The sequence below is a fragment of the Melanerpes formicivorus genome, unplaced genomic scaffold (genome assembly GCF_026170545.1).
Source record: "Melanerpes formicivorus ecotype bairdi unplaced genomic scaffold, bMelFor1.0.p_v2 SCAF_8, whole genome shotgun sequence".
NCBI lineage: Eukaryota > Metazoa > Chordata > Aves > Piciformes > Picidae > Melanerpes > Melanerpes formicivorus.
The window spans coordinates 3,837,316-3,862,161 of record NW_027142360.1 but is presented as its reverse complement, the minus strand read 5'-3'; the positions used below and the strand labels follow the sequence as shown (position 1 = coordinate 3,862,161).

At 49.6% G+C, this 24,846-nt stretch overlaps 2 protein-coding genes across 2 annotated transcripts; both read right to left on the bottom strand.

The window, feature by feature from the left end:
- Nucleotides 1–1,955: 1,955 nt before the first annotated feature.
- On the bottom strand, nucleotides 1,956–13,274 carry TUBA8 (tubulin alpha 8). Its single transcript, XM_068141851.1, has 5 exons — nucleotides 13,133–13,274; nucleotides 9,598–9,817; nucleotides 7,141–7,289; nucleotides 5,070–5,750; nucleotides 1,956–2,620 (listed from the first exon to the last, which is right to left on the bottom strand). Exons 1-5 carry the CDS (start codon nucleotides 13,133–13,135, stop codon nucleotides 2,336–2,338), a joined length of 1,338 nt encoding a protein of 445 aa, XP_067997952.1. The 5' UTR covers nucleotides 13,136–13,274; the 3' UTR covers nucleotides 1,956–2,335.
- Nucleotides 13,275–15,007: 1,733 nt separating this feature from the next.
- Nucleotides 15,008–23,039, bottom strand: PEX26 (peroxisomal biogenesis factor 26). The gene is made up of 5 exons (XM_068141850.1): nucleotides 22,729–23,039; nucleotides 21,977–22,117; nucleotides 21,107–21,420; nucleotides 18,602–18,748; nucleotides 15,008–17,484 (listed from the first exon to the last, which is right to left on the bottom strand). Exons 1-5 carry the CDS (start codon nucleotides 22,905–22,907, stop codon nucleotides 17,381–17,383), a joined length of 885 nt encoding a protein of 294 aa, XP_067997951.1. The 5' UTR covers nucleotides 22,908–23,039; the 3' UTR covers nucleotides 15,008–17,380.
- Between the last annotated feature and the right edge of the window lie 1,807 nt (nucleotides 23,040–24,846).

The following is a 24,846-nucleotide window of genomic DNA, read 5'->3' as shown; positions in this document are numbered from 1 at the left end:
GGTAATTAGTGATAGAACAAGAGGGAACAGCCTCAAGCTGCAGCAGGGCAGGGTCAGACTGGACAGTAGGAGGAATCTTTTCCCATCAGGAGTGGTCAGGCCTTGGAATGTGCTGCCCAGGGAGTTGGTGGAGTCCCCAAGCCTGGATGTGTTTAAAGGTTGCTTGGATGTGCTTGGGGCTATGGTTTAGGGGTGACCCTTATAGAGTAGGGTTCTGGGCTGGGCTTGGTGATCCCAAGAGTCCTTTCCAACCCAAGTGTTTCTGTGATTCAGTGATTCTGTCCAGCCAGGCATTTGTTGCGTTTAGCCACCAGAGCAAAAGCAAAGCCAAACTCCTGTCCAGACCTACAGTAGCCTACCTAGATGTGAATAATAGCTCATTTAAAATAACCACAAAGAAGTAATTCCCTCAGAAGCTTACCCCACACAGCTCTGTTGTTTCCCATCTGATGGTGGGCTGCTGTGTGCTGTAGGACGTACACATGGCACAGTAAAGAAATACTCCAGGGCCATCCCGAGCAGTGAGCTTTCAGGCCTCATTGAGGCCTGATAGAAGCACAATGGCCTTGCAGCTGCCACCAGACAGTCCCCAGGGACAAGTTCAAACCCAAAACTTTCATGCCTCTCTCTGCCTGTAGAGACTGGTTTAGCAGACATGACATGTTAGTGAGGGTAAAGGTTTTGCTCCCATCCACAGGCTGTGTGGAGCTTCTGATGGCTTCCATCTCCCTTTCCTTCCTCTGTAGAAGCTCACTGGTGTCTTTGGGGCCCTCCTTTGCCCCACAGAAAAGCCCTTTTCCGAGCTGCTAGCAAGCTGAACTTACATGTGCTACACAGAAGCCTTCAGCTGTTGTCTTACTAAGTTACTACATTCAGGGAATGTTACAGAAAAAAGAGGTGTTGGGAGGAAACCAACATCTTTATGTAGCCCTGATGTGCAAGCTCCTTCCTGTAGTATGCATTTAGCAGTTACAGAGGGAGTTTAGGAGTTGAATGTGGAAATCAACCCTGAGGATGATGAGAAGGGATGTTTATTTGCAACGATACCTAGGAACCAGGATGCCTGCTCTCACAGTAGTCAGTGCACTCTTTGGAATGTCTTGGAGATCTGGTTAATTAACTCTGTGTAATGTGTACAGAGTATACAAGTTTGATGTGATGCTGTACTGTGAAGTCTAACTGCCAAGAGAAATAGAAATTCCAACATGAAGATCACAGAATCGTGGAATGGCTGAGGTTGGAAGGAACCTCTGGAGCTCATCTGATCCATCCCCTCTGCTCAATTAGGGCTACCTAGGGCCAGTTGTCCAGAGACATGTCCAGATGGCTTTTTAATATTTCCAAGGAGGGAAACTTCTCAACCTCCCTGATCAGCCTCTGCCACTGCTCAGTCACCCTCACAGTGGAAAAGCGTTTCCTGATGATCAGATGGATCCTCCCTAGCTTCATTCTGAGTCTGCCTCTTCTTGTCCTGTCACTGGGCACCACTGAAAAGAGCCTGGCTCTATCTCCTTTCAGGTATTTATATACATTGGTAAGATCCTCCATGAAGAAAACTGTGATTACTTTGCAGGATGCAGATGCTCAATCCTCAATCTTAGATCACTGCTTTGAGTGAACATTCAAATGCCTGTATTGCAGATTCACTTTGCACATGACACACTAGATAAAGATTGCCATGGGTGCAACAGTGGTCTGCTGGACAAAGCAGAGGGTGCTTCTTGCAGAGGAAGAGCAGTAAGGAGCATGGAAATGTTTTCAGTAGGGATGATGCAAGAATGTGGTTGGTTGGTTGCTTGCTTGTTTCAAAAAAGAGGAGGGAATTTTCTCATTTAAACAATTTCACAAAGGCACAGAATAAAATACTCTTAGGCCTGCTGCAACTGTACCCAACCAAAGAGGGTATTTGTTCTCACAACACAGATGTCTGTCCCTAAATGTGGGAAAATTGCATTGCTTTAACATTGCTGAAGAAATTCTTTGCTTTATTAGGAACGGTGCTTCAGGGAAGAGTGAAGTGTCCCTTTTAAGTCAGTCAGCTGAAGGTCAATGAAAGGATAGTCAACACAGAGCAGCATACTCACCCTTCCCTGGTCACTACTTTCTCAGCATGCCAACAAGCAGGAAGTGAAGGTATGTCAAATCCTAACTTTGAAAACTCTCCTGATTCAATGTGCTCCACTATAAGCTTGCATACAGTGGATTGTAGCGGGTCTAGCATGTGTGTTAGAGCTTCAAGAAGCTCCCATGACACGTGCGAGGGAGAGGAGCGAGACACATGCAATACAGCAAGCACCACAGAGACAATTCTGTGCTCACAAAGTGTATTTTCAAACTATTCCCCATCATTTTCTTCAAAAGAATCAGTTCCCACTTCTTCATAGTCTTTCTCCAGGGCAGCTAGGTCCTCTCGGGCCTCTGTGAATTCTCCCTCCTCCATACCTTCACCCACATACCAGTGAACAAAAGCTCTCTTGGCATACATCAGATCAAACTTATGGTCGAGCCTTGCCCAAGCCTCTGCAATGGCTGTGGTGTTGCTCAGCATGCAGACTGCTCGCTGAACTGGGGCTAGGTCTCCACCAGGAACTACTGTAGGAGGCTGATAGTTGATCCCAACCTGGAAACAGGAATATGAGAGAAGGCTGTAAACAAGCAAGAGCAGACAGCAGTCAAAGAGGTGAATAACATGTGAGTAAAGTTACAGAGGCTGTGGTAAGGGCCTGGGGAGAACTGAAGGAGCTGGGACTGTTTAGTTTGAAAGAGTGGAGGCTGAGGGGATACCAAATCACTCTCTGCAGCTCCCTGAGAGGAGTTGTGGGGAGGTTGGTGCTAGTCTCTTCTCCCAGGTAATTAGTGATAGAACAAGAGGGAGTGGCCTCAAGCTGCAGCAGGGCAGGGTTAGACTGGACAGTAGGAGGAATCTTTTCCCATCAGGAGTGGTCAGGCCTTGGAATGTGCTGCCCAGGGAGGTGGTGGAGTCACCAGGCCTAGATGGGTTGGAAGTGGTGCTTGTGGATATGGTTTAGGGGTGATCCCTGTAGAGTAGGGCTCTTGGTTGGGCTTGATGATCCTGAGGCTCTTTTCCAACCTGAATGTTTCTGTGATTCTGTGATGCTATAAAGTGATGCCACTGTCAACACTACCAGACAGCAATGCCATAAAACCCAATAACAAGCAGTATGACACATGATGATTTTCATATCTGTATTATTGTTCTGTTCAATTTACACTGGCAACTTTGTAGTTTTCTTAACAGCTACTCAACACTGAACATCCACTTTCACCAAGATACTCTATAGGAACTAATACAGAAAGCTGGTTCCCACTTAGAAGGTTTTATTCTTAAGCCAGGTGTTTGTATGACAAATATTCTTCCACTATGAATGTGTGTATGATAGTTGAAATGACATTTCCCAACCCAGCTATGTACCATCAGTGAGAGGATGAGCAGAGGGCTGGAGCACCTCTGCTATGAGGACAGGCTGAGAGAGTTGGGGTTGTCTGGAGAAGAGAAGGCTGCAAAGGAGACCTTCTTGTGGCCTTCCAGTACCTGAAGGGGGCTACAAGAATAGAATAGAATAAACCAGGTTGGAGGAGACCTTCAAGATCATCATGTCCAACCTATCATCCAACACCACCTAATCAACTAACCCATGGCACCAAGCACCCTGTCAAGTCTCCTCCTGAGCACCTCCAGTGACAGCAACTCCACCACCTCCCCAGGCAGTCCATTCCAATGGGCAATCACTCTCTCTGTGTAAAACTTCCTCCTAACCTCCAGCCTGAACCTCCCCTGGCGCAGCCTGAGGCTGTGTCCTCTTGTTCTGGTGCTGGCTGCCTGGGAGAAGAGACCAACTTCTGCCTGTTTACAACCCCCCTTCAGTTAGTTGTAGAGAGCAATAAGGTCACCCCTGAGCCTCCTCCTCTCCAGGCTAAGCAGCCCCAGCTCCCTCAGCCTCTCCTCACAGGGCTGTGCTCCAAACCCCTCACCAACTTCGTTGCCCTTCTCTGGACTCGTTCCAGCAAGTCAACCTCCTTCCTAAACTGAGGGGCCCAGAACTGGACACAGGACTTCAGGTGTGGCCTAACCAGTGCAGTGTACAGGGGCAGAATGACCTCCCTGCTCCTGCTGGCCACACTGTTCCTGATGCAGGCCAGGATGCCATTGGCCCTCCTGGCTGCCTAGGCACACTGCAGGCTCATGTTCAGCCTACCATCAACCAGCACCCCCAGGTCCCTCTCTGCCTGGCTGCTCTCCAGCCACTCTGACCCCAGCCTGTAGCTCTGCATGGGGTTGCTGTGGCCAATGTGCAGAACCTGGCACTTGGATGTGTTCAGTCTCCTGCCCTTGGACTCTGCCCATCTGTCCAGAAAGAAAGCTGGGGAGGGACTTTTTAGGGTGTCAGGTAATGATTGAACTAAGGGGAATAGATCCAAGCCAGAAGAGGGGAGATTTAAATTAGATGTTAGAAAGAAATTCTTCCCCATGAGGGTGGTGAGACACTGGCACAGGTTGCCCAGGGAGGTGATGGAAGCCTCATCCTTGGAGGTTTTGAAGGCCAGGCTGGATGTGGTTCTGAGCAATCTGATGTAGTGTGAGGTATCCCTCCCTATGGCAGGGGGACTGGAACTGGCTGATCCTTGAAGTCCCTTCTAACCCTGTCAGTTCTGTGATTCTGTAATATTTCTGTGTGAGAGACCTCACTGGCAGATTCCCTAATAGCAGCATTTCCTTTATTCATTGCATCAGGTTTGATATTTCTTTATTCCCCAGAGGTTGCTTTAGAGGGAACACTCACTGGCTTTTCCAAAATTCAGGTCAGAAATGAATATTCCTTTAAATTTTAACTCATACACACCTCAGATCCCCACATGCCTAAGTATCTAAGAGCCTGTGTCCATGGGATGTCCAAAGAGGAAAGGGCACCTTGTATGCAAATGTCTCTTCTATGTCCTCTCTTCTCACAGGTGGGAAACACAAGATCTAAAACTTTAAATACAAGTTTTCCACTAGCCTGAAATTGCCCTTTAAACATGAAAGTGAAGTTCGTGGCAGCTGTACTCACCTTGAAGCCTGTGGGACACCAGTCAACAAACTGGATAGTTCTCTTGGTCTTGATGGCGGCAATTGCTACGTTGACATCTTTGGGAACCACATCACCACGGTAAAGCATGCAGCAGGCCATGTACTTCCCGTGTCTGGGGTCACACTTGACCATCTGGTGGTTGGGCTCAAAGCAGGAGCTGGTGATCTCAGCCACCGAGAGCTGCTCGTGATAGGCTCTCTCAGAGGAGATGATGGGGGCATAGGTCACCAAGGGGAAGTGGATGCGCGGGTAGGGCACCAGGTTGGTCTGGAACTCCGTCAGATCCACGTTGAGGGCCCCGTCGAAGCGCAGCGAGGCGGTGATGGAGGAGACAATCTGGCTGATGAGGCGGTTCAGGTTGGTGTAAGTGGGGCGCTCGATGTCCAGGTTGCGGCGGCAGATGTCGTAGATGGCCTCGTTGTCCACCATGAAGGCACAGTCCGAATGCTCCAGGGTGGTGTGTGTGGTCAGGATGGAATTATAGGGCTCCACCACAGCAGTGGAGACCTGAGGGGCTGGGTAGATGGCAAATTCCAGCTTGGACTTCTTTCCATAATCCACAGAGAGGCGTTCCATCAGCAAGGAGGTAAAGCCAGAGCCAGTTCCCCCACCAAAGCTGTGGAAGATCAGGAACCCTTGCAGACCAGAGCAGGCATCAGTCTAGGAAAGAGAAGAACAAGGGCTGAAGAATGAAGAGACATCTACTACATTGACTTGTTCTGAGCTGAAGGAGAGTGCAGTCTTCAGCAATATATAGCATGGATTTCCCATCAGGTTCTCTTGAGAAAGGCCTGGTGATAACCCTGTCCTTTCCTTTCCTCACTGGCCCAACTTATGACATAAAAATTGAGCTCATATGTGGAACTTCTCTCTCTAATCTTCATACCTCTTTTAGTTAGTCTAGTTGAAACCAGCAATGTAGAACTGCCTAATCCACCCTGCTGAGCTAATCATGAAGAACTGCATATTCACAATCATGTTGAGAGACTATCTGGAAGGCACACATAACTGGGAAATGAACCACTGAGCTTCCGTCTCTTGGACTCGTAATGGTGCCTCTGTACATACTTGTTGTGCAAGTGGCTCAGGCCAGGTTGGTGACAGGTGTGGATCTCTTAGAAGGTAGGATGGCTCTGCAGAGGGACCTTGACAGGCTGGACAGATGGGTCTCCACCCATCCAACATTAACAAGTCCAAGTGCCAGGTGCTGCACTTTGGCCACAACAACCCCATGCAGTGCTACAGGCTGGGGTCGAAGTGGTGGGAGAGCAGCCAGGCAGAAAAGGGCCTGGGGGTACTGGTTGACAGCAGCTGAACATGAGCCAGCAGTGTGCCCAGGTGGCCAAGAAGGCCAATGGCATATTGGCCCGCATCAGGAACAGTGTTGCCAGCAGGAGCAGGGAAGTCATTCTGCCCTGTACTCAGCACTGGTTAGGCCACACCTTGAGTCCTGTGTCCAGTTCTGGGCTCCTCAGTTTAGGAAAGATGTTAAGATGCTGGAACATGTACAGAGGCTGAGGGTGCTGGGTTTGCTTAGCCTGGAGAAGAGGAGGCTCAGGGGAGACCTTAATGCTCTCTACAACTACCTGAAAGGAGGTTGTAGCCAGGAGGGGGTTGGTCTCTTCTCCCAGGCAACCAGCACCAGAACAAGAGGACACAGTCTCAAGCTGTGCCAAAGGAAGTTTAGGCTGGAGTTGAGGAGAAAGTTCTTCCCAGAAAGAGTAATTGGCCATTGGGATGTGCTGCCCGGGGAGGTGGTGGAGTCACCGTCCCTGGAGGTGTTCAAAAAAGGCTTGGATGTGGCACTTGGAGCCATGGGTTAGTTGTCAGGAGGTGTTAGGCATTAGGTCATAGGTTGGACTTGATGATCTCTGAGGTCTTTTCCAACCTCCTTGATTCTGTGATTCTGTGATACATCTTGCAATCTCTTTTCTGAAGCATGGTATCATGGACTAAATGATCTGTAGAGGTCCTTTCCAACCCCTAACATTTTGTGGCTAGCAAGCTGCCAGTTCTGCACTTCTGCTCAGTCAAAGCCAGCGGGACCTACCAGCTTGCGGACGCGATCCAGCACCAGGTCAATGCTTTCTTTGCCAATGGTGTAGTGGCCTCGGGCGTAGTTATTAGCTGCATCTTCCTTTCCAGTGATCAGCTGCTCTGGATGAAAAAGTTCCCGGAAGGCTCCAGCCCGCACTTCATCTGCACAACACAGAGAGAAATTGTAAGAGGCTGCATGGCTGTGCCCCAGTGCTAAACCAGCTCTGGTGACTGCTGGCAACGATGCAAACGTTCAGGCGTGGGAGGGCGCGACCCCAAAAAGCAGATGCTGATGGAGAAGTGTCATGGTTTGAAGCTGGAAATGCAGACCAGTTCCTAACTGCAAGATACAAGTAGGGATTTTCCACAGACTTAGCGGAAAAGGTAAATAAAGTAACAGATTGGATACAGAAGAATAACAACTGATAGGTATATATCATTATTGTATCACTGATATATCATATTAGCCTGGAGAAGAGGAGGCTCAGGGGAGACCCTATGGCTGTCTACAACTACCTGAAGGGAGGTTGTAGCCAGGTGGGGGTTGGTCTCTTCTCCCAGGCAACCAGCACCAGAACAAGAGGACACAGTCTCAAGCTGCAGCAGGGGAGGTTTAGGCTGGATGTTAGGAAGAAGTTCTTCACAGAAAGAGAGATTGGCCATTGGAATGTGCTGCCCAGGGAGGTGGTGGAGTCACCATCACTGTTTAAGAAGAGCCTGGATGAGGCACTTGGTGCCATGGTTTAGTTGATTAGATGGTGTTGGGTGATGGGTTGGACTCAATGATCTCAAAGGTCTTTTCCAACCTGGTTTTATTCTATTCTATTCTATTCTATTCTATTCTATTCTATTCTATTCTATTCTATTCTATTCTATTCTATTCTATTCTATTCTATTCTATTCCGTTCCATTCCATTCCATTCTATTCTTTCTGTTCTAATCATCCCATTCATTTGTTGGAGAGCTTATACTTGGTTGCACAGATTGCTCTTTCTCTCTTTTCTGTCACTTCTGCTTGCAACTTGTCTCTGTCTCTGTGGCCTTGCCAGGATAATCTCTGTTTTGACTACCGTGTGTGAGGTACCGAGGAGAAGGGAGGCAGGGAGAAGGCTGCTAGCAGTGAGTTATGAATGGCTTAGCTGTCATGAGGTGTGAGGCATTAGGTCATAGGTTGGACTTGATGATCTCTGAAGTCTTTTCCAACCTGCTTGATTCTGTGATTCGCTATGTCTTATCACCTTGTATAGTTTCATATTTAGTTCACCTTTTGTAACTATAACTTCATTTTACTTCCATACTTTCTGAGCTAGTCTGGTGAATTATTCTGGAGGTAACTCTCAATCTTGGGGGTGAATCCCCAATTGGTGGGGGGGTGGGGGAGAGGTCAAATTCTGACAGCAGAGTTTGTTGTAGCATTCTGCTGATCTATGGTGTGACTGCATCCAGCCACAGAGGTTGTTGTCTTCTCATGACCAAGTCAGTGTAAAAAAAAAAAAGTGTGAAGAAAATGAAGTTTCCTTGGTGCTCCCATTTATAGAGATCCTTATATTGCTGGAAGGAAACTCTCAGGCTCCCATTTTGAATCCTAATGCCAGAAAAGCAGAATTTGAATGGAAAACAAAATGTCACAATAAACAAACCCAAAAGGTTTGTGCAAAAAGGAGTCACAGAAACCATATCTACTAGCTATGAAACTGCTGTGGGTCCTGCTCTTGTGTTTAGAACACCTGTGACAGAATCTGCCAGCCTGTGTCACAAGAAAATTAATTTCATGCTATGGAGTGGTAGACCAAGATACAAAGAGTGTGTCCAGCAGATTGAGGGGGGTTCTTCCCCTCTACTCTGCCCTAGTGAGACCCCACCTAGAATATTGCATCCAGTTCTGGGCTCCCCAGTTCAAGAGGGGCAGGGATCTGCTTGAGAAAGTCCAGTGGAGGGCTACAAGAATGCTGAAGGGACTGCAGCACTGCCTGGTGAGGAAAGGCTGAGACCCCTGGGGCTGTTTAGTCTGGAGAAGAGAAGACTGAAAGGGAATATGATCAATGTCTGTCAATATCTGAGGGCTGGGGGTCGGGAAGGAAGGGGCAAGGACAGCATCTACTCACTTGTGCCCTGGGATAGGACAAGGGAAAATGGATGGAAACTACAGCACAGGAGGTTCCACCTCAATGTGAGGAAGAACTTCTTTACTGTAAGGGTCCCAGAGCCCTGGAGCAGGCTGCCCAGAGAGGTTGTGGAGTCTCCTTCTCTGGAGCCTTTCCAGCCCTGTCTGGATGTGTTCCTGTGTGACCAGTGCTGGATTCTATGGTCCTGCTCTGCAGGGGTTTGGACTCAAAGATCTCCAGAGGTCCCTTCCAACCCCTAACATCCTGTGAGCCTGTGCTTTCAACCACTGGAGACTGGTGGCACACTGTCTGAGATTAGGAATAGGAAACTGTTCTCCATTTTCCAGGTTTATTTCTGTACTGACCTACTACAGTTGGTTCCAAGTCCACCATTACAGCCCGTGGCACATGCTTCCCAGTGACTGTTTCGTTGAAAAACGTGGTAAAAGAGTCATCACAGTTGAGTTTGTCCTGATCCTTGAAGGTGCCATCTGGCTGAATGCCATGCTCCAGGCAGAAGAGTTCCCAGCATGCGTTTCCAATCTGAACCCCAGCCTGGCCAACATGAACAGAGATGCACTCACGCTAAAGGGAGAGAGCAAAAACAGTCAGGAAGAACAGTGCACAGGAGTCCTCCTTTTGCCCTGTGCATTGCTTTTCAAAACAAAAAAGGTGGTGAACTTGCACTGCCAGCATTTCATTTGTTTCTCCACCCCCATGATTACCAAGGAGACAGTGCCTATGCATGCCAGGCACTGGGACAACTCTTTAAAAACTGAGGTCTGTGTGCTGCAATAAATGGATACATAAAAAGAGGCAGGGGGAAAAAAAAAGTGCTGTGACACAAACCCCATCTTTTCTCCTGTAGATTGGCCCTGAGGAAGAGCACATCCCAGTTGAGTTTATTTTTACTCCTGGCTGGAACCTGACACAGCTATGTGCTATCTTTCAACCTTATATAACCCAAGGCAGGTGATGTTGTTTGATCCTTTTACCCTCCAGAAGCTAGATTGGAAGCTTGGAAGATCTGCTTTAAGTAACACTCATCTCAGGAAATTATTTCACATTCTCTCAGTTGAAAACAAAAAGTGTTCCTTCAAGCTTTTCAGCAGCTGTGAATTGTACATTGCTGGTGCATGGCTTGTTCAGGCAGTGCCACTGCAATAGAGCATCTTTACTTGCACAATTTTGAGCATAGTTCCTGTGGCAGCCAAGATCTTGAATGAAAAGGAAAATACACATGTAGCACTAGGCTAAAACAGGCAGGGCTCACAAGTTCCCCAATCCTTTCCACTGAAGAGTACAGGAATATGAAGTGCTGGATTTCCCAAGCTCAGAAATAGAATTACAGAGCAGTTGTTTCTGAGGTGGTCCCAGTGCTTTCACCAGTAGCTGAAATGAAAGGCACTTTTTCAAGGAGGCTTTTCAGACAAATAGAGTTTGTCAGCTTCAGTTCATGCTTTGGACCAATTGTAGTTAAAACCTTCTGCTCTCAATGGCCTGTCCATACTAGAGATTAAGAAAGGATCAGGTCAGAGTACTGAATACTTGCCTGTGCTGACAGATAATTAGCATACTTGCTGGCATGGTTTTTGCTTATGCCAGTTCATAGTTTTCCAGACAATGTTTGGGCACCACCCAGACTACAGCTCATTGTCAAGAATGGTTTCCAGTGAGCAGCTAACTGACTGCTGCCTAGCTTTGGGGAGGAAAAGAGAACTCAGATGGCTAAATACGAAGCAGGCCATGCTACCTGCATTTAAGGCCAGGGAATAATCCTCCCTCTTTTTTGTTTTGTAGTAGCACATTTAGAGATACTCAGTGACTTAGTATCAGATTTGGCCAATTAACATTAAAAAGAAAAAAATAAACCCCAAACCCACCCAGCCAGCCAGAACCCAACCACAGCTCTGCAACTGCTTACCCTGAAAAATCATCCTGTGACCTGAGAGTGAAATGCACCTTCCCCAAAAACTAATTCCAGGCAGAATGTGTGAGCAGCAGCATCCCTGGAGCAGTGTTTGCTCCATAAATTGGCACACAGGGAATTTCAGAAGGCACTGCTGCTCCAGTTAGTCATCCTCAGAGGTTCAAGTGAATGTGGAAAGCCAATTCAAATGTTTCATTCAATGAAGAATATTCTTTCTATTCAGTACTCACTTTTAAGTTCCTGACCCTGCCAGTGCGTATGTAGCAGTGTGTGTAGTGTGCTCTCAGGTGTACTTGCACAACCCTGCTTTTCTCAGCTGAGCTGTGCAAAAGTGTCTGGGTTATTTGAGTGATGATGAGGCTTTCTTGGTCAGTCAGTATGTTGCAGGGGAGTTACAGTCTTGAGGATTACACAGGGAACACTGTAGCCATATCTGAGCTTAGAGAGCGCAGTTCATGCTGATTTTGCACAGGACAGACTCCTGCTTTTCTTTTAAACCCCACAGTGAATCTGTGAGGTGAGCATCAAACTAAACAAAGATAAATAGGCACATTAATCAATTCATTAACCCTGCTTTTAAATACAGCCATGAGGCCAGGTGACTTTTGAAAACAACATCTTTTAGAGCAAAACTGCCATGACAAGTCAAGCAATACCTGGAACCTAAAAAGCTGCTTCACTCTGCTCTTCAGACCAGTAGAGGAGTTGCTGTTTGTTTCACAGGTGGAACAAGTGAATGTTGCCTTAGGAAATTACTGTTGTAAAGCTGTAAATACTCTTACAGATGAAGAGCTGTGCAACCAGTTCCTTTCCTTTTGGACTGAGTTTTCAGCTGCACTCGTTTGAAGCAGTATCTCAAGCCTGGCTTTTGAGCTAGGCCTCTTGCCATGCTCCAGCCTTCAACTCCCATCTTCTCCTACCCCAGCAGTAATTTGGAAGTAGTCTGACAAGGAGTCAAAACAATAAGAGGTTTCTAATTTTGCATAGTCAACAGCTTTAAAATTGATTTCAGACTTCTAGCAGGGGAGAGAGTGGGCCTTCTTCAGAGTCTCAGGCAGGGCAAACCGATCTCTGCGTGGTATTTACACTCGGAGCCTACTCCAAACTCAGGTTTCACATCCCACCCCTAATATACCAGGACCTGACTTTTTAATTTACCAAGAGACAGTAGAAAGGGCCAGGTTCTTTGTGAAACCAAACCTGGGACAGCTTTTATCCTGGTTACAAACAAAAACAACTAAGTATTACTGCCTAAGTATTTACTGTACAAAGACAGACGTTAGGCTTCCAGCTATTCCTGAAACACACTCACTACCTAGGTATGCCTTAAGGCATGGGCAGCCTGACTCAGGGCCAGACATAAGTTGGGGTACAAGGTGAAATGGACTTTTCCACATTCTAAAAGGTATGGAGAGTTTTCTACATATTTCTAATGAACCCTCAACTCTTTAAAAATGAAGGGCCTTTTGTTTTCCCTTAGGAAAATGCCTGCACCTGTAAAAGCATTCCTGCCCTCCAGAAACACACCCAGGCATACACTGCACAGCTGGGAACAGTGCAGCCGTAGTGGGGGGGGGGGGGAGCTGAATTCATTGGAAACAGACATGAAAAGAAGTAACCTTTTTCACTTAATTATTTGTTTAAAAACAAATGTTATCTCCTATGAAAATGAACTGCTGTTGAGAAAACGGGGCCACAGCAGGAAGTACTAAAAACCCAAGGCTCCAGCTCTGATTTACCTTGTCATTCCACCAGCTAGAGACTCTCTGAAGAGCACTTTGGTTCCCTGTGCCTTACAGTTCCGGTGGTGTTTGCTGACATTCTTTTTCCACCCTCTTAGGTGGTAATTGGAGTGTGAGATCAGGGGTTTGTGGCACAAACCACTGACAACGACAGCAGATCCCCCAGCCTTGCCTCACCCACGGTCATTTGGGTACCCATACGACCAATGTTCCCCCCATCCCCCTTACCATGGTGTCTCCAGTGGTGTTTCCTTCCCTTCCAGGTCAGTGGTGGAGGGTCGTTGCAGCAGCCCAGCTCTGGGCTGTAGGGCGGGAGGCAGCCTGGGCCCAGCACCCAGCACCTGCTGCTGCGCTTCAGTGTCACAGTGTGGTGGGGAATAGGTCACAGACTCTGCAACTCTGCCTGCTGCATCACTGCCTCCTGCTCTCCCCACTGCCCTGAGTATGCAAATTCATCCAGACAGGTAGGACTCGAGTACACCCCAGATTTCAAACTGACTTCTACCTGGTTCCATATGTGTCAGGGCCCTGATCCTCCCCTTACCATCCCTGGGCAGCAGGGGGTGGGGGATGGCCATCCTAAGGTTCAAGTAATTCCCTTGAGGTAAATAACAGAGTAATTGGCCACTGGAATGTGCTGCCCAGGGAGGTGGTGGAGTCACCATCCCTGGAGGGGTTCAAAAAAGGACTGGATGTGGCACTTGGAGCCATGGTTTAGTTGTCAGGAGGTATTAGATTGGACTTGATGATCTCTGAAGTCTTTTCCAACCCGTTTGATTCTGTGGTTGTGTGTGAAAGGCAAAACGATTCCACACAGCTGATCAGCTGGGTTTAGCAGATCGAACCAGAGCAGAGGGGAAAACAGGAGGGGAAAGCAGGGAAGAAAATATATGTAACAGAGAAGGGATATCACTGCTCCCCTGGTCTGAAAACGCTGGCCTTGTGGCAGGAGCAATCCCAAGTTTCTGGGCAGCAGTGGTGGGGAGTGGGGCTGGCCACATGAAACAGGGCTGTGCCACGGGCTGCTGTCCGGGACACAGACTCAGCAGAGCTGAGAAGCCAGGCTGTGCCACACGGCTCGTCTCCAGGATGCAGGCAGCAAAGTGGAGAACCGAATGGTGGGGGGCCAAGCAGCGCAGCAGGGATGCAAGTCTGTGCCATGTGGCTGCCTGCCATGGAGCCCTCTAGGCATCAGCAAGAGTGGAGAGTGTGAGGCAGTGCAGAGTAGGCAGTGCAGGTTGGCAGTGGGGTGGGGAGCAGGACAGAGTAAAGCAGCTCCATGACGTAAAGAGACTGCAGAGGATCACAGGATGGTAGGGGCTGGAAGGGAACTCTGGAGATCATCCAGTCTAAGCCCCTGCCAGAGCAGGACCACAGAATCCAGCACAGGTCACACAGGAACACATCCAGAGAGGGCTGGGAAGGCTCCAGAGCAGGAGACTCCACAACCTCTCTGGGCAGCCTGCTCCAGTGCTCTGAGACCCTTAGTGTAAAGTTCTTCCTCACGTTGAGGTGGAACTTCCCGTGCTGTAGTTCACATGCACTTGTCCCGTCCCAGGGCACAAATGAGCAGAGGCTGTCCCTCCCTGACCCCCAGCCCTCAGATATTTATAGATTCCCTCTCAGTCTCCTCTCCAGACTAAACAGCCCCAGGGCTCTCAGCCTTTCCTCACCAGGCAGTGCTCCAGGCCCTTCATCATCCTTGTAGCCCTCCCTTGGACCTTCTGAAGCAGATCCCTGTCCCTCTTGAGCTGGATGCACTATTCCAGATGAAAATATTCCAGGAGAACACAGCTACCTATCAGGCACTTTATTCTTGGTTGTACTGCTCTTGGCCATGCCCCATGTTCATTCAGACACTTAGACACCTTTCTTAAAGAAAAATTAAGCTGGATTTCCCCCAGAAAGCAATTACCACTCTCTAAACTCCTAGAAAATGCAGGCTCATACCCTAGCAACATCATCAATTGATTAGATCTCATCAGAGTGCACTGCACAAGCCTCTACTTACTTCAACTGTGCCTATACAATGAGGATTGCAGTGAAACCTTCCAGGAAATGGTCTGAAAACTGAAGTTTCCACACACTTGAGCACAGCACAAATAAGCAACTCTACAAAGAGGTAAATCAGTAGTCACTTTATTGTGAAAATTAAATATTGCAGATTTAGTATTAATAAAACCCCTGATAGCTTTTTTTTCCCTGCCCTCTTGCCCTCTCAGGATGAAAGCCATACAGCAAAAATGCAGCATCAGTAGTTATCAAAGAAGCTGAAGGTTACCAACCTGCATTTAAAATCAAGCTGAATGTTAACAGTCCTGGTAAGTGACAGGCTATGGCTTTTAACAATTCTAAACATCATGTATGGCTTGCCCAGACCACTGGTCCCACCTCCCAAAATGCAGTTCTGCCATCTAACTAAAAGCATCAACAGAAAACTAGAGGGGAAAAAAAACCCCTAGGTATCTAAACAGTCCATTTGGGGAGAATTTGGCCCAACTTCAGAGCAAAGTTTAACTGGCTTACCAAATACTTATGGTGAGACCTTGCAAAGTAGAGGGCCAGCAGACACACAGTAACTGCTTGAAAGAGCTCAACTCCATCTGTGTTTTATTCTACCTGGCTTCCCATCACAGTTGGTGGCAGAGATGCAACTACACTTCCAGTGGGATTACAAGAACCATGCAGCAATATCAGGAGCAGATCTTCCCTATGTGTGCTGATAAATAACTTTTGGATATGGTGGAGTAGCACATAGTGCTTGTCCTGCTGTAAAGTCCTTGCAGAAACAACAACTCTGGGGAAAAATATGGGATTCTTTAGTTTTCACTCTTGAGACAACTAGGCAAGGCCATTACTGCATTGAATGACCAGCCCCAGCTTCTTATATTAACACTGAAGTATTTCTCTGCTGGGATAGCCTAAGAAGAAACAGACACAGAGCCAGTTTTAGCAGTGAAGACACAGGCTATCTTTAAAGTGTCCCAGTAGTTACCAAAGCAACAGATCACACACAGCTGAAAGCATCAACACACTGCTATCCATGTGAAGAGTGAACCACCACTTCAGTGCACTGCTGGAGACCAAGAACAACCTGAAGAGGTCTGCTGTTGTAAGACATCACACTGGGTGGCTACTCCTCACAGGTTGGTGTGTTGGAGAGAACCTGCCCACCAGAAAGGCTGCTTTGTTCACCTTTTGTAGTTTGGGTGATGGTGAGTCAGCTTGACTCTTTCTGGCACACATGCTAGGATGGAAGGCTGCTTGTTTGCCACACAAACTCCTTGCCTTGAACTTGTCCCCTCCATTAAACACGTTGGCTGCAGTGAAAGCAACTGGAGCAAAAGGAGAGGCCAGCACTCTCCTTTGGAATCTGCCCTTTGCCAACTGATGATATGTGGATGGATGAAGAAGAAACTGATGTTCTAACCTAAACCTCCAATTCCACCCCCAGGAGCCAGAAATGGGGTCAGTCTGGTGACAGATCTTCTGTAAAGACAATTCTCTTGCCACTGATCTGGGGAAGGTTTTGGGGGTCTCAGAGAAGTGCCTCTTTCTACCTATTAATAAACTTTTGTTCTGAATGATAGACCACTGCTAAATGGCTCCCATGTAGCCCACAACTTTAGGTACTGGGGGCAGTCAGAGCAATTCTAGACATGGAGACTTTTTGCCATCTACACAAACAAAGCAAGAGACAGAGAAAAACAATGAAGCAATTCAGCTGTTTAACCAGTAATAGAGTTAAAAAAAAATAAGTCTATTTCCTTGCCACCATCACCACCTGCTCCTAAGAATTGCTATGCATTAGACAAGCACAAAGTGCTGCAATTTGCATTTACCAAGAGTAGCACAGTAGTCTTTGTGGCCCACAACCTTGCCCTTCTGGCTTAAATATGACTAAAATCAAAAGTGCTTGCATAAGGAAGCATCAGTCACAAGGGAAACCATGCAACAGGCTTCACCTTCCCCAGTGTTTTTCTTCCACATGCTTGTCCTGGATACCATGCTGCAGAACTGGGCTTTTCAGATGTCTTCAGAATATTCCCCTGTTTGTTCTCCATTACCTTTCACAGATGCACCTCCAGGAATGCCATTTCACTTGCTCTGCCCAGCGTTTGCAAGGATGGAGCCTTCTTCCACAGGTCACAAATGGCTACACAACCCTGAAGCAAAGTGCTTGAAAAGGAGGATTCTGTCTTGGGTACAGATGATAGAAGGACTACCTGTACCCTGATGTTGGACAGAACAGTGCTGTAAAGCCAAGCAAAACATCAGGAATGCTTGTCATGGTGCCAAAACCTATACACTGCTCCCCAGATGAAGGAACCAAGGTGTCACCACACAGGAGCTCACAAGTAGTCATCTCAATTGGGGCACTAATTTCAATGGTCCTTGAAGAGACTGATTACACCCTCAAAACAAGCTGACAGTTTTACAGCAGGAGAGAAAAATGCATTCTGTGGTGGAAGACACTTAGTCTTTAACAGGAGACCTATGGACTGGAGAAAATACAGCTGCCCAAGCCTGTCTGAAGAGCTGGACCAGTTTGTAAATGAATGGCAGTGATGTAGGAGAAGCTGCAGAACAAACCAAAAAGCAGAAGGGCTTTTATTAGAGAAGGTAAAACTAAAATATACTATTACATTGAGAAAAAAACTAAGCATTCTCTTACTGTTCTATTTAGGGAAATACTAATATAAAGAAAGAACTAATCCCAAGTAGAGCTAATGGAAACCTTGTTGCCTTCTTTCCTTGTGTGTGGTTCAGCACTTGGGCCTTCACTCGCAGCACTGCTCGCATTCCTAGCCAGCTGCCTTCAGCACTTCCCAGTGGCCTATGTGCACAACAGCAGTGGAGTAAATGCTGCCAAGCAGAAGGGGAAGCACCCAGCCCCTCCACACCCCAGCTGCCTCCTCTGCATCATGGGATCAGCCCATTCTTCAGTGATAGCAGCAGCCATCACCAGAGTGACTCCAGCATAAGCAGATCAAATGCATGACTTGTATTTCTGTCCTGGGCAACTCTCTGTCGTCCTGACAGAACAGCCCCAGAAAGCAATCACTCTTAGTATCATAGTATCATTCAGGGTTGGAAGGGACCACAAGGATCATCTAGTTCCAACCTCCCTGCCATGGGCAGGGACACCCCACACTACATCAGGCTGCCCAGAGCCTCAGCCAGCCTGGGCTTAAACACCTCCAGGGATGGGGCCTCGACCACCTCCCTGAACAACCCATTCCAGGGCTTCACCACTCTCATGGGGAAGAACTTCCTCCTCACCTCCAGCCTGAATCTCCCCACCTCCAGCTTCATTCCATTCCCCCTAGTCCTATCACTACCTGAGATCCTGAGAAGTCCTTCCCCAGCCTTCCTGTAGGCCCCCTCTTCCAAGGCATCTCTTCCAAGAGAGATGCACTTTGTACCACCACAAGATGAACAAGGCAGAAGTCTAGGACAGCTCAGCCTGGCCTTTCTCAGTCTGTACATTCTCTGTTGGAAAGAGCTGAGGATGGAGTAAGTGTTTACAGAAAACTGGGCTACATGGACTGTGACAGCAAACATTAGAAACAAGCCAAAATAAGAAGCTCTTAGACACCCAGATTGTTTTTGTCTCCCAAATCTATTAAAAAGCAACTGTTTTCTACTCTGTAACCATAATGGCATCTTTTAAACATAGCAATCTTAGTGTTGTACCTGGGTCTAATCTCACCACCACCAGGTACAGCAGCAAAGTAGCCAAGAGCATCTTTTTGTAAGGAAGCAGACACAAGTGGCTAGACATGGACCTCAGCGCTCTACGCAGCAATGTCAACACGGCCAACAGCTTTTGGGACAAAGCACCTAGGGCACAAGAACAGACAGCTGTCAGAACAAAGTCAAGCAAAAAAGTCATCACAGAGAAAATGAGAAATTAAAGTAAGGCCATTCATAGTTTGATTTCATGAGAGTGGGACTGGTGCTTTTTTCTGTAATGGGCAACAGACAAACCACAATTCTGTAACACAGTTCATAGAATCACAGACTCAGTACGGGTGGAAGAGACCTCAGAGATCATCAAGTCCAACCTAATGCCTAACACCTCCTAATCAACTAAACCATGGCTCCAAGTGCCACAGCCAAGCCTTTTTTGAACACCTCCAGGGATGGTGACTCCTCTACCTCCCTGGGCAGCACATCCCAATGGCCACTAACTCTTTCTGGGAAGAACTTTCTCCTCACCTCCAGCCTAAACTTCCCCTGGCACAGCTTGAGACCGTGTCCTCTTGTTCTGGTGCTGGTTGCCTGGGAGAAGAGACCAACCCCCTCCTGGCTACAACCTCCTTTCAGGTAGTTGTATAGAGCAATGAGGTCTCCCCTGAGCCTCCTCTTCTCCAGGCTAAGCAACCCCAGCTCCCTCAGCCTCTCCTCACAGGGCTGTGCTCCAGACCCCTCCCCAGCCTTGTTGCCCTTCTCTGGACACCTTCAAGTGTCTCAATGTCCTTCCTAAACTGAGAAGCCCAGAACTGGACACAGGACTCAAGGTGTGGCCTAACCAGTCCTGAGCACAGGGCAGAATGACCTCCCTGCTCCTGCTGGCCACACTATTTCTGATACTGGCCAGGATGCCATTGGCCCTCTTGGGCACACTGCTGGCTCATGTTCAGCTGCTGTCAACCAGTACCCCCAGGTCTCTTTGTGCCTGGCTGCTCTCAGCCACTCTGACCCCAGCCTGTAGCACTGCATGGGGTTGTTGTGGCCAAAGTGCAGCACCCAGCAGTTGGACCTGTTGAATGCCATCCTTTGTATACCTTTTTTTATTTAGGCATCTCTTTTAGTGTACTATGATCTTATATCTCAGTAGTGCCAGCCTCTCTCCTGGGAGATAAGGTCAAGTGATTTCCAGTTCTGGAGGAGAAACAGTACTTTAAATAGCAGCTAAGACATTGTTCTACACGGGCTCAACTATAAATAGAGACAATGCAGAATAGATAAAGCCAGTAAGACATGCACTGCAGGGACTGTTAGTTAGGCTTTAGTTTCCCTTGTGGAAAAATAACAACCCCCCCACATTTATCCTGAGGTGCTTTTCAACCTGGAAAAAAATTCTCATCTCTTGACACTGGCAGAGGCTAAATACAGTTTGTAACTCTCATAAATGGATCACCAAGTCCTGCACCTGGGAAGGAATAATAATCTGCACCAGCACAGGTTAGGAGGTGATCTGCTGGAGAGCAGCCCCCTGGAGAAGGACCTGGGAGTCCTGGTGGACAACAAGTTCTCTGTGGGACAGCATGGAGAAGAGCAAGGCCAGTGGTATCCTGAGGTGCACTAACAAGAGTGTGTCCAGCAGATCCCAGGAGCTTCTCCTCCCCCTCTACTCTGCCCTAGGGAGGCCCCACCTGGAATACTGCATCCAGTTCTGGGCTCCCCAGTTCATGAGAGACAGAGATCTGCTGGAGAGAGCCCAACAGAAGGCTACAAGGATGATGAAGGGACTGCAGCACTGCCTGGTGAGGAGAGGCTGAGAGATCTGGGGCTGTTCAGTCTGCAGAGGAGAAGACTGAGAGGAGATCTGATCAACATCTGAGGGCTGGGGGCCAGGAAGGAAGGGACAGAGCCTCTGCTCACTTGTGCCCTGTAACAGGACAAGCAGCAATGGATGGAAACAGCACAGGAGGTTCCACCTCAACATGAGGAAGAAGTTCTTCACTGTGAGGGTCCCAGAGCTCTGGAAAAGGCTACCCAGAGAGGTTGTGGAGTCTCCTTCTCTGGATCCTTTCCAGCCCTGTCTGGATTCAGTATTCAGTATCACTAAGGTTGGAAGAGACCTCAAAGATCATCGAGTCCAACCTGTCACCTCATGACTAGAGTAGGGAGGACACTACTGCCCACTGCAGGCTTGAACTCACAACCTTCCCATTAAAGGTCTGATGTGCTACCAACTGAGCCACATCCTGGCTGTAAAGTGTTTCTGTGCAACCTGTGCTGGATTCTGTGGTCCTGCTCTGGCAGGGGGCTTGGACTGGAAGATCTCCAGAGGTCCCTTCCGGCTTCTAACATCCTGTGATCCTATGATTCCTTCTGAAAACCTCCTGGTTTGTCACGACAATATTCCTAATACCTAGTTAATACTCATGACTCTGCTAGCAAGGCTCTAACTAACTAGAACTAAAATTAGGAAGAAGAAAGAGGAGCACAAAGAACCGAGGGAAAGCCTACCCAAGAGAGTTTCTGTTGCTGCGTCCTCCTGCTCTTCAGCAGCCGAATGCGTCTCCTCCCGCTGAGCCCACTGACGCCGGCTCTCACAGATGGCCCCAAGCAAGGTTTGCTGCTGCTGGCTGTCTAAGAGGTCGCAGCTGCGCACAAGCTCCTCTGCTTCCTTGAACCGGCCCAGGGGAAGCAACACGTGCAGCAGGCACAGCTCCAGCAAGCAACCGTACTCAGGGAGACCCCTGTTGGTTTGGTCTCTCAACCAGCTACTGCCGACCTCCAGCATCACCTGGGGCTCTTTAACTTTGCTGTATAAGAGGATACTGCAACACAAGAAATCAATATTGGCAAACACTGGATCTTTTAAACCGAGATCACTGACAGTTACTGCCACACTATGAGGGTCTGCAGTTTGATTTCACAGACTCAGGGATTAACCCAGGTTGGAAGGGACCTTGAAAGATCCTGTGTCTAACTTTCTGTAAAGGTATCTCTTCTCCACTCCTGATCTTACCATGTTATTTTCCCAACCAAACCTCTACAAAAGCCCAGAACCTGGTTACACTCCCTCAACACATCTCCTCAGGCTGGCAATGCCTTTGCCTCCTGAAGCAGGGAGATATTTCCGAGGCAGACAACAGGTAGAGAGCCACCCACATCAGGTCCTCAACATGAGCCCTTTTGTATTTTCTCCCTGTGAAGCATCTGCAGGCCTGTACACCATGTTCCAGTACACACAGGCTGAGGATAGGCCTGTCCCAGGTTCTGCTTTTATCCTCATGCCACACAAAGCGAAAATATCACACAATATTCCTGTCTGACCTACTGTTAAACTTAATGCAAGCCCTGTGTGTATCACAGCCACAGACAGAACCTCACCACAGCTCCAGAACTTTTGGAGGCAGACGTTCAGGGCGATGGTAGTACTGCAGAACCCACGGCAGAACTTCCCTCCACCGGTTCATCTCAGCCAGCGCCTGAATCCCCACAACACAAAGGGAGCATTTCACTTCTGCGGAACTGGTAACGAAGAGACACCTCAGTAAGTGCTTGCTACAGCCACCTTTCACCCCTTCCAGCGAACTGCAGCCTAGCCTAGGCTCTCTACAGCTCTTGGACTTTCCCTCACTCCTGATGAGGCAAATTCAAGCTCCAGAGCAGACACACGGAGTCTGCACCTAGGAGGGCACAGGGCAGCCTCCCAGGCACATCGCCTTTCCTCAAAGAGGCAGAGATCCCTCCTGTGAACCATGTCAGTGTAGGCAGGCCGGGATCAAACAGTGGCCAAAGCCAAGCAGGGTTTTAAACAGTTGCTAACTCATTTTTTAGCAGCAAGTGCCATTCCCCGTTAATTTAGATAGCTTAGGAAAAGCCAAGCAACAGCACAGCAAGACCCATGGGTGCTGCTGCCGTTCATGCAGACACTTACATTCGAACCTATGAGGTTCCTAAACCTCCCGCATACAATTCCCAACCTCGGAAATCCCCAAGCCCCTCTGTTGAAAAAGTAAGTCACAAAGAGGCCAGACAGAGGCTGCAGTCACAGGAATCAGCCTGACCCTGAAGCGACACCGGGCCGCTTCCCGGCGGCCGCCCTCTTACCACTCCGCAAGCCCGGCGACCGCTCGCACCTCTCTGGGACGGGGCCGGTGCCGGAGCCGGAGCCGGGACCCAGGCTGTCGCAGCCCGCCTCACATCTCTCCACGGCGGCGGCGAAGTCGCGGTGCAGCACCAGCAGGTCCGCCGCCTCCTCGAGCAGCGAGGCCGCCTGGGCCGCGACCGGGGGCCAGGGCAGAGGCTCGCTCCTCATGGCGGCAGGAGGGCTGCTGGGAGGGCTGCTGCTGGGCGGGCTGCTGCCGCCCCCCCCGCGTCCCGCCGCCCGCCCCGCGCCCGACTCTGGCTCCAGCGCCGCCGCCACCGCCGGCCCGGGGCTCGGCGCAGCTCCGCTCGGGGCAGCGGCAGCAGCAGTGGGACCGGAAGGCCGTGAGGCGACCTCCGCGCCACCGCCTCCTAGCAGCGGAAGGGCTGCCCCGGCGAACTCCTCCCCGCCCCGGGGCCCGGCGGGACATGTAGTCTGGCCCTGGCGTGATGAAAGAGCATCAGCGGCTGCCGGGCGAGGCGCAGGGAGGCGGCGGTAGCAGCTTCTCGGCGATCTGGTGCCCTGGGGGTTCTGTCGCCTGCAGCCGGAGCGGAGGCAGAGGCCACTCTGCCAGAATGAGCAGCTAAAAGCGGGGCCTTGGGGGAGCCCTCCGAGAAACTGCGGACGCAGGCTGTGGGTTCACTGCGCTTTCATAGTTTCATAGTTTCATTCAGGGTTGGAAGGGACCACAAGGATCATCTAGTTCCAACCCCCCTGCCATGGGCAGGGACACCCCACACTACATCAGGCTGCCCAGAGCCTCATCCAGCCTGGCCTTAAACACCTCCAGGGACAGGGCCCCAACCACCTCCCTGGACAACCCATTCCAGGGTTTCACCACTCTCATGGGGAAGAACCTCCTCCTCAGCTCCAGCCTGAATCTCCCCACCTCCAGCTTCATTCCATTCCCCCTAGTCCTATCACTGCCTGAGATCCTGAGCAGTCCCTCCCCAGCCTTCCTGGAGCCCCCTTCAGATCCTGGAAGGCCACAATGAGGTCACCTGGGAGCCTTCTCTTCTCCAGACTGAACAGCCCCAACTCCTTCAGTCTGTCCTCACAGGAGAGGTGCTCCAGCCCTCTGCTCATCCTCCTGGCCCTTCTCTGGACACCTTCCAGCACCTCCACATCCCTCTTGTAATAGGGGCTCCAGAATTGGAGGCAGTACTCCAGGTGGGGTCTCCCCAGGGCTGAGCAGAGGGGGAGAATCACCTCCCTCGACCTGCTGGCCACACTTCTCCTGATGCAGCCCAGGATCTGATTGGCTTTGTGGGCTGCAAGTGCACATTGAGAGCTCCTGTTGAGCTTCTTGTCCACCAGCACCCCCAAGTCTCTCTCCTCAGGGCTACTTTCCAGCCAGTCACTGCCCAGCCTGTATTTGTGCCTGGGATTGCCTCGACCCAGCTGCAGGACCCTGCCCTTGGTCTTGTTGAACCTCATGAGGTTGGCTTGTGCCCACCTCTCCAGCCTGTCCAGGTCCCTCTGGATGGCCTCCCTTCCCTCCAGCCTGTCTGCTGCACCACACAGCTTGGTGTCATCAGCAAACTTGCTGAGGGTGCACTCAATGCCACTGTCCATGGCACCCACAAAGATGTTGAATAAGACAGGTCCCAGGACTGATCCCTGAGGGACTCTGCTTGTCCCTGGCCTCCACTGGGACATGGAGCCATTGACAGCCACTCTTTGGGTGCGGCCATCAAGCCAGTTCCTTATCCATCTAGTGGTCCACCCATCAGACCCATGTGTCACCAGTTTGGAGACCAGGATGTGGTGCCGAAACAGAGTTCGGTGCTTGGTCTCTGCCAAAACCCCTTTCAGGTTCTCAATCGATGTGGCTGCCAAGGGGCAAGGGCCAAGCCAGCTCTCTCCTGCGCGGCTGCCCGCCTTAGCGGGCGGCTCAGGGCTCCGCAGCGCCCGCTTGCTGTTTCTCTTGCGGCCGCCAGGCGTCAGCCCAACCCCAGGCGTGTCCGCGCCGCGCCACGAGCCCGCAGGCGGCCGCTGCGGAGCAAGGCAGCAGGGCCGCGGTCCTGCCGCTTCCCTCACCGCAGCCGGGCCAGCGGGGGAAGGGTTTTAGTGTGGGTGGTACAGGCCTGGGCAGGACGATGGGTGGCCT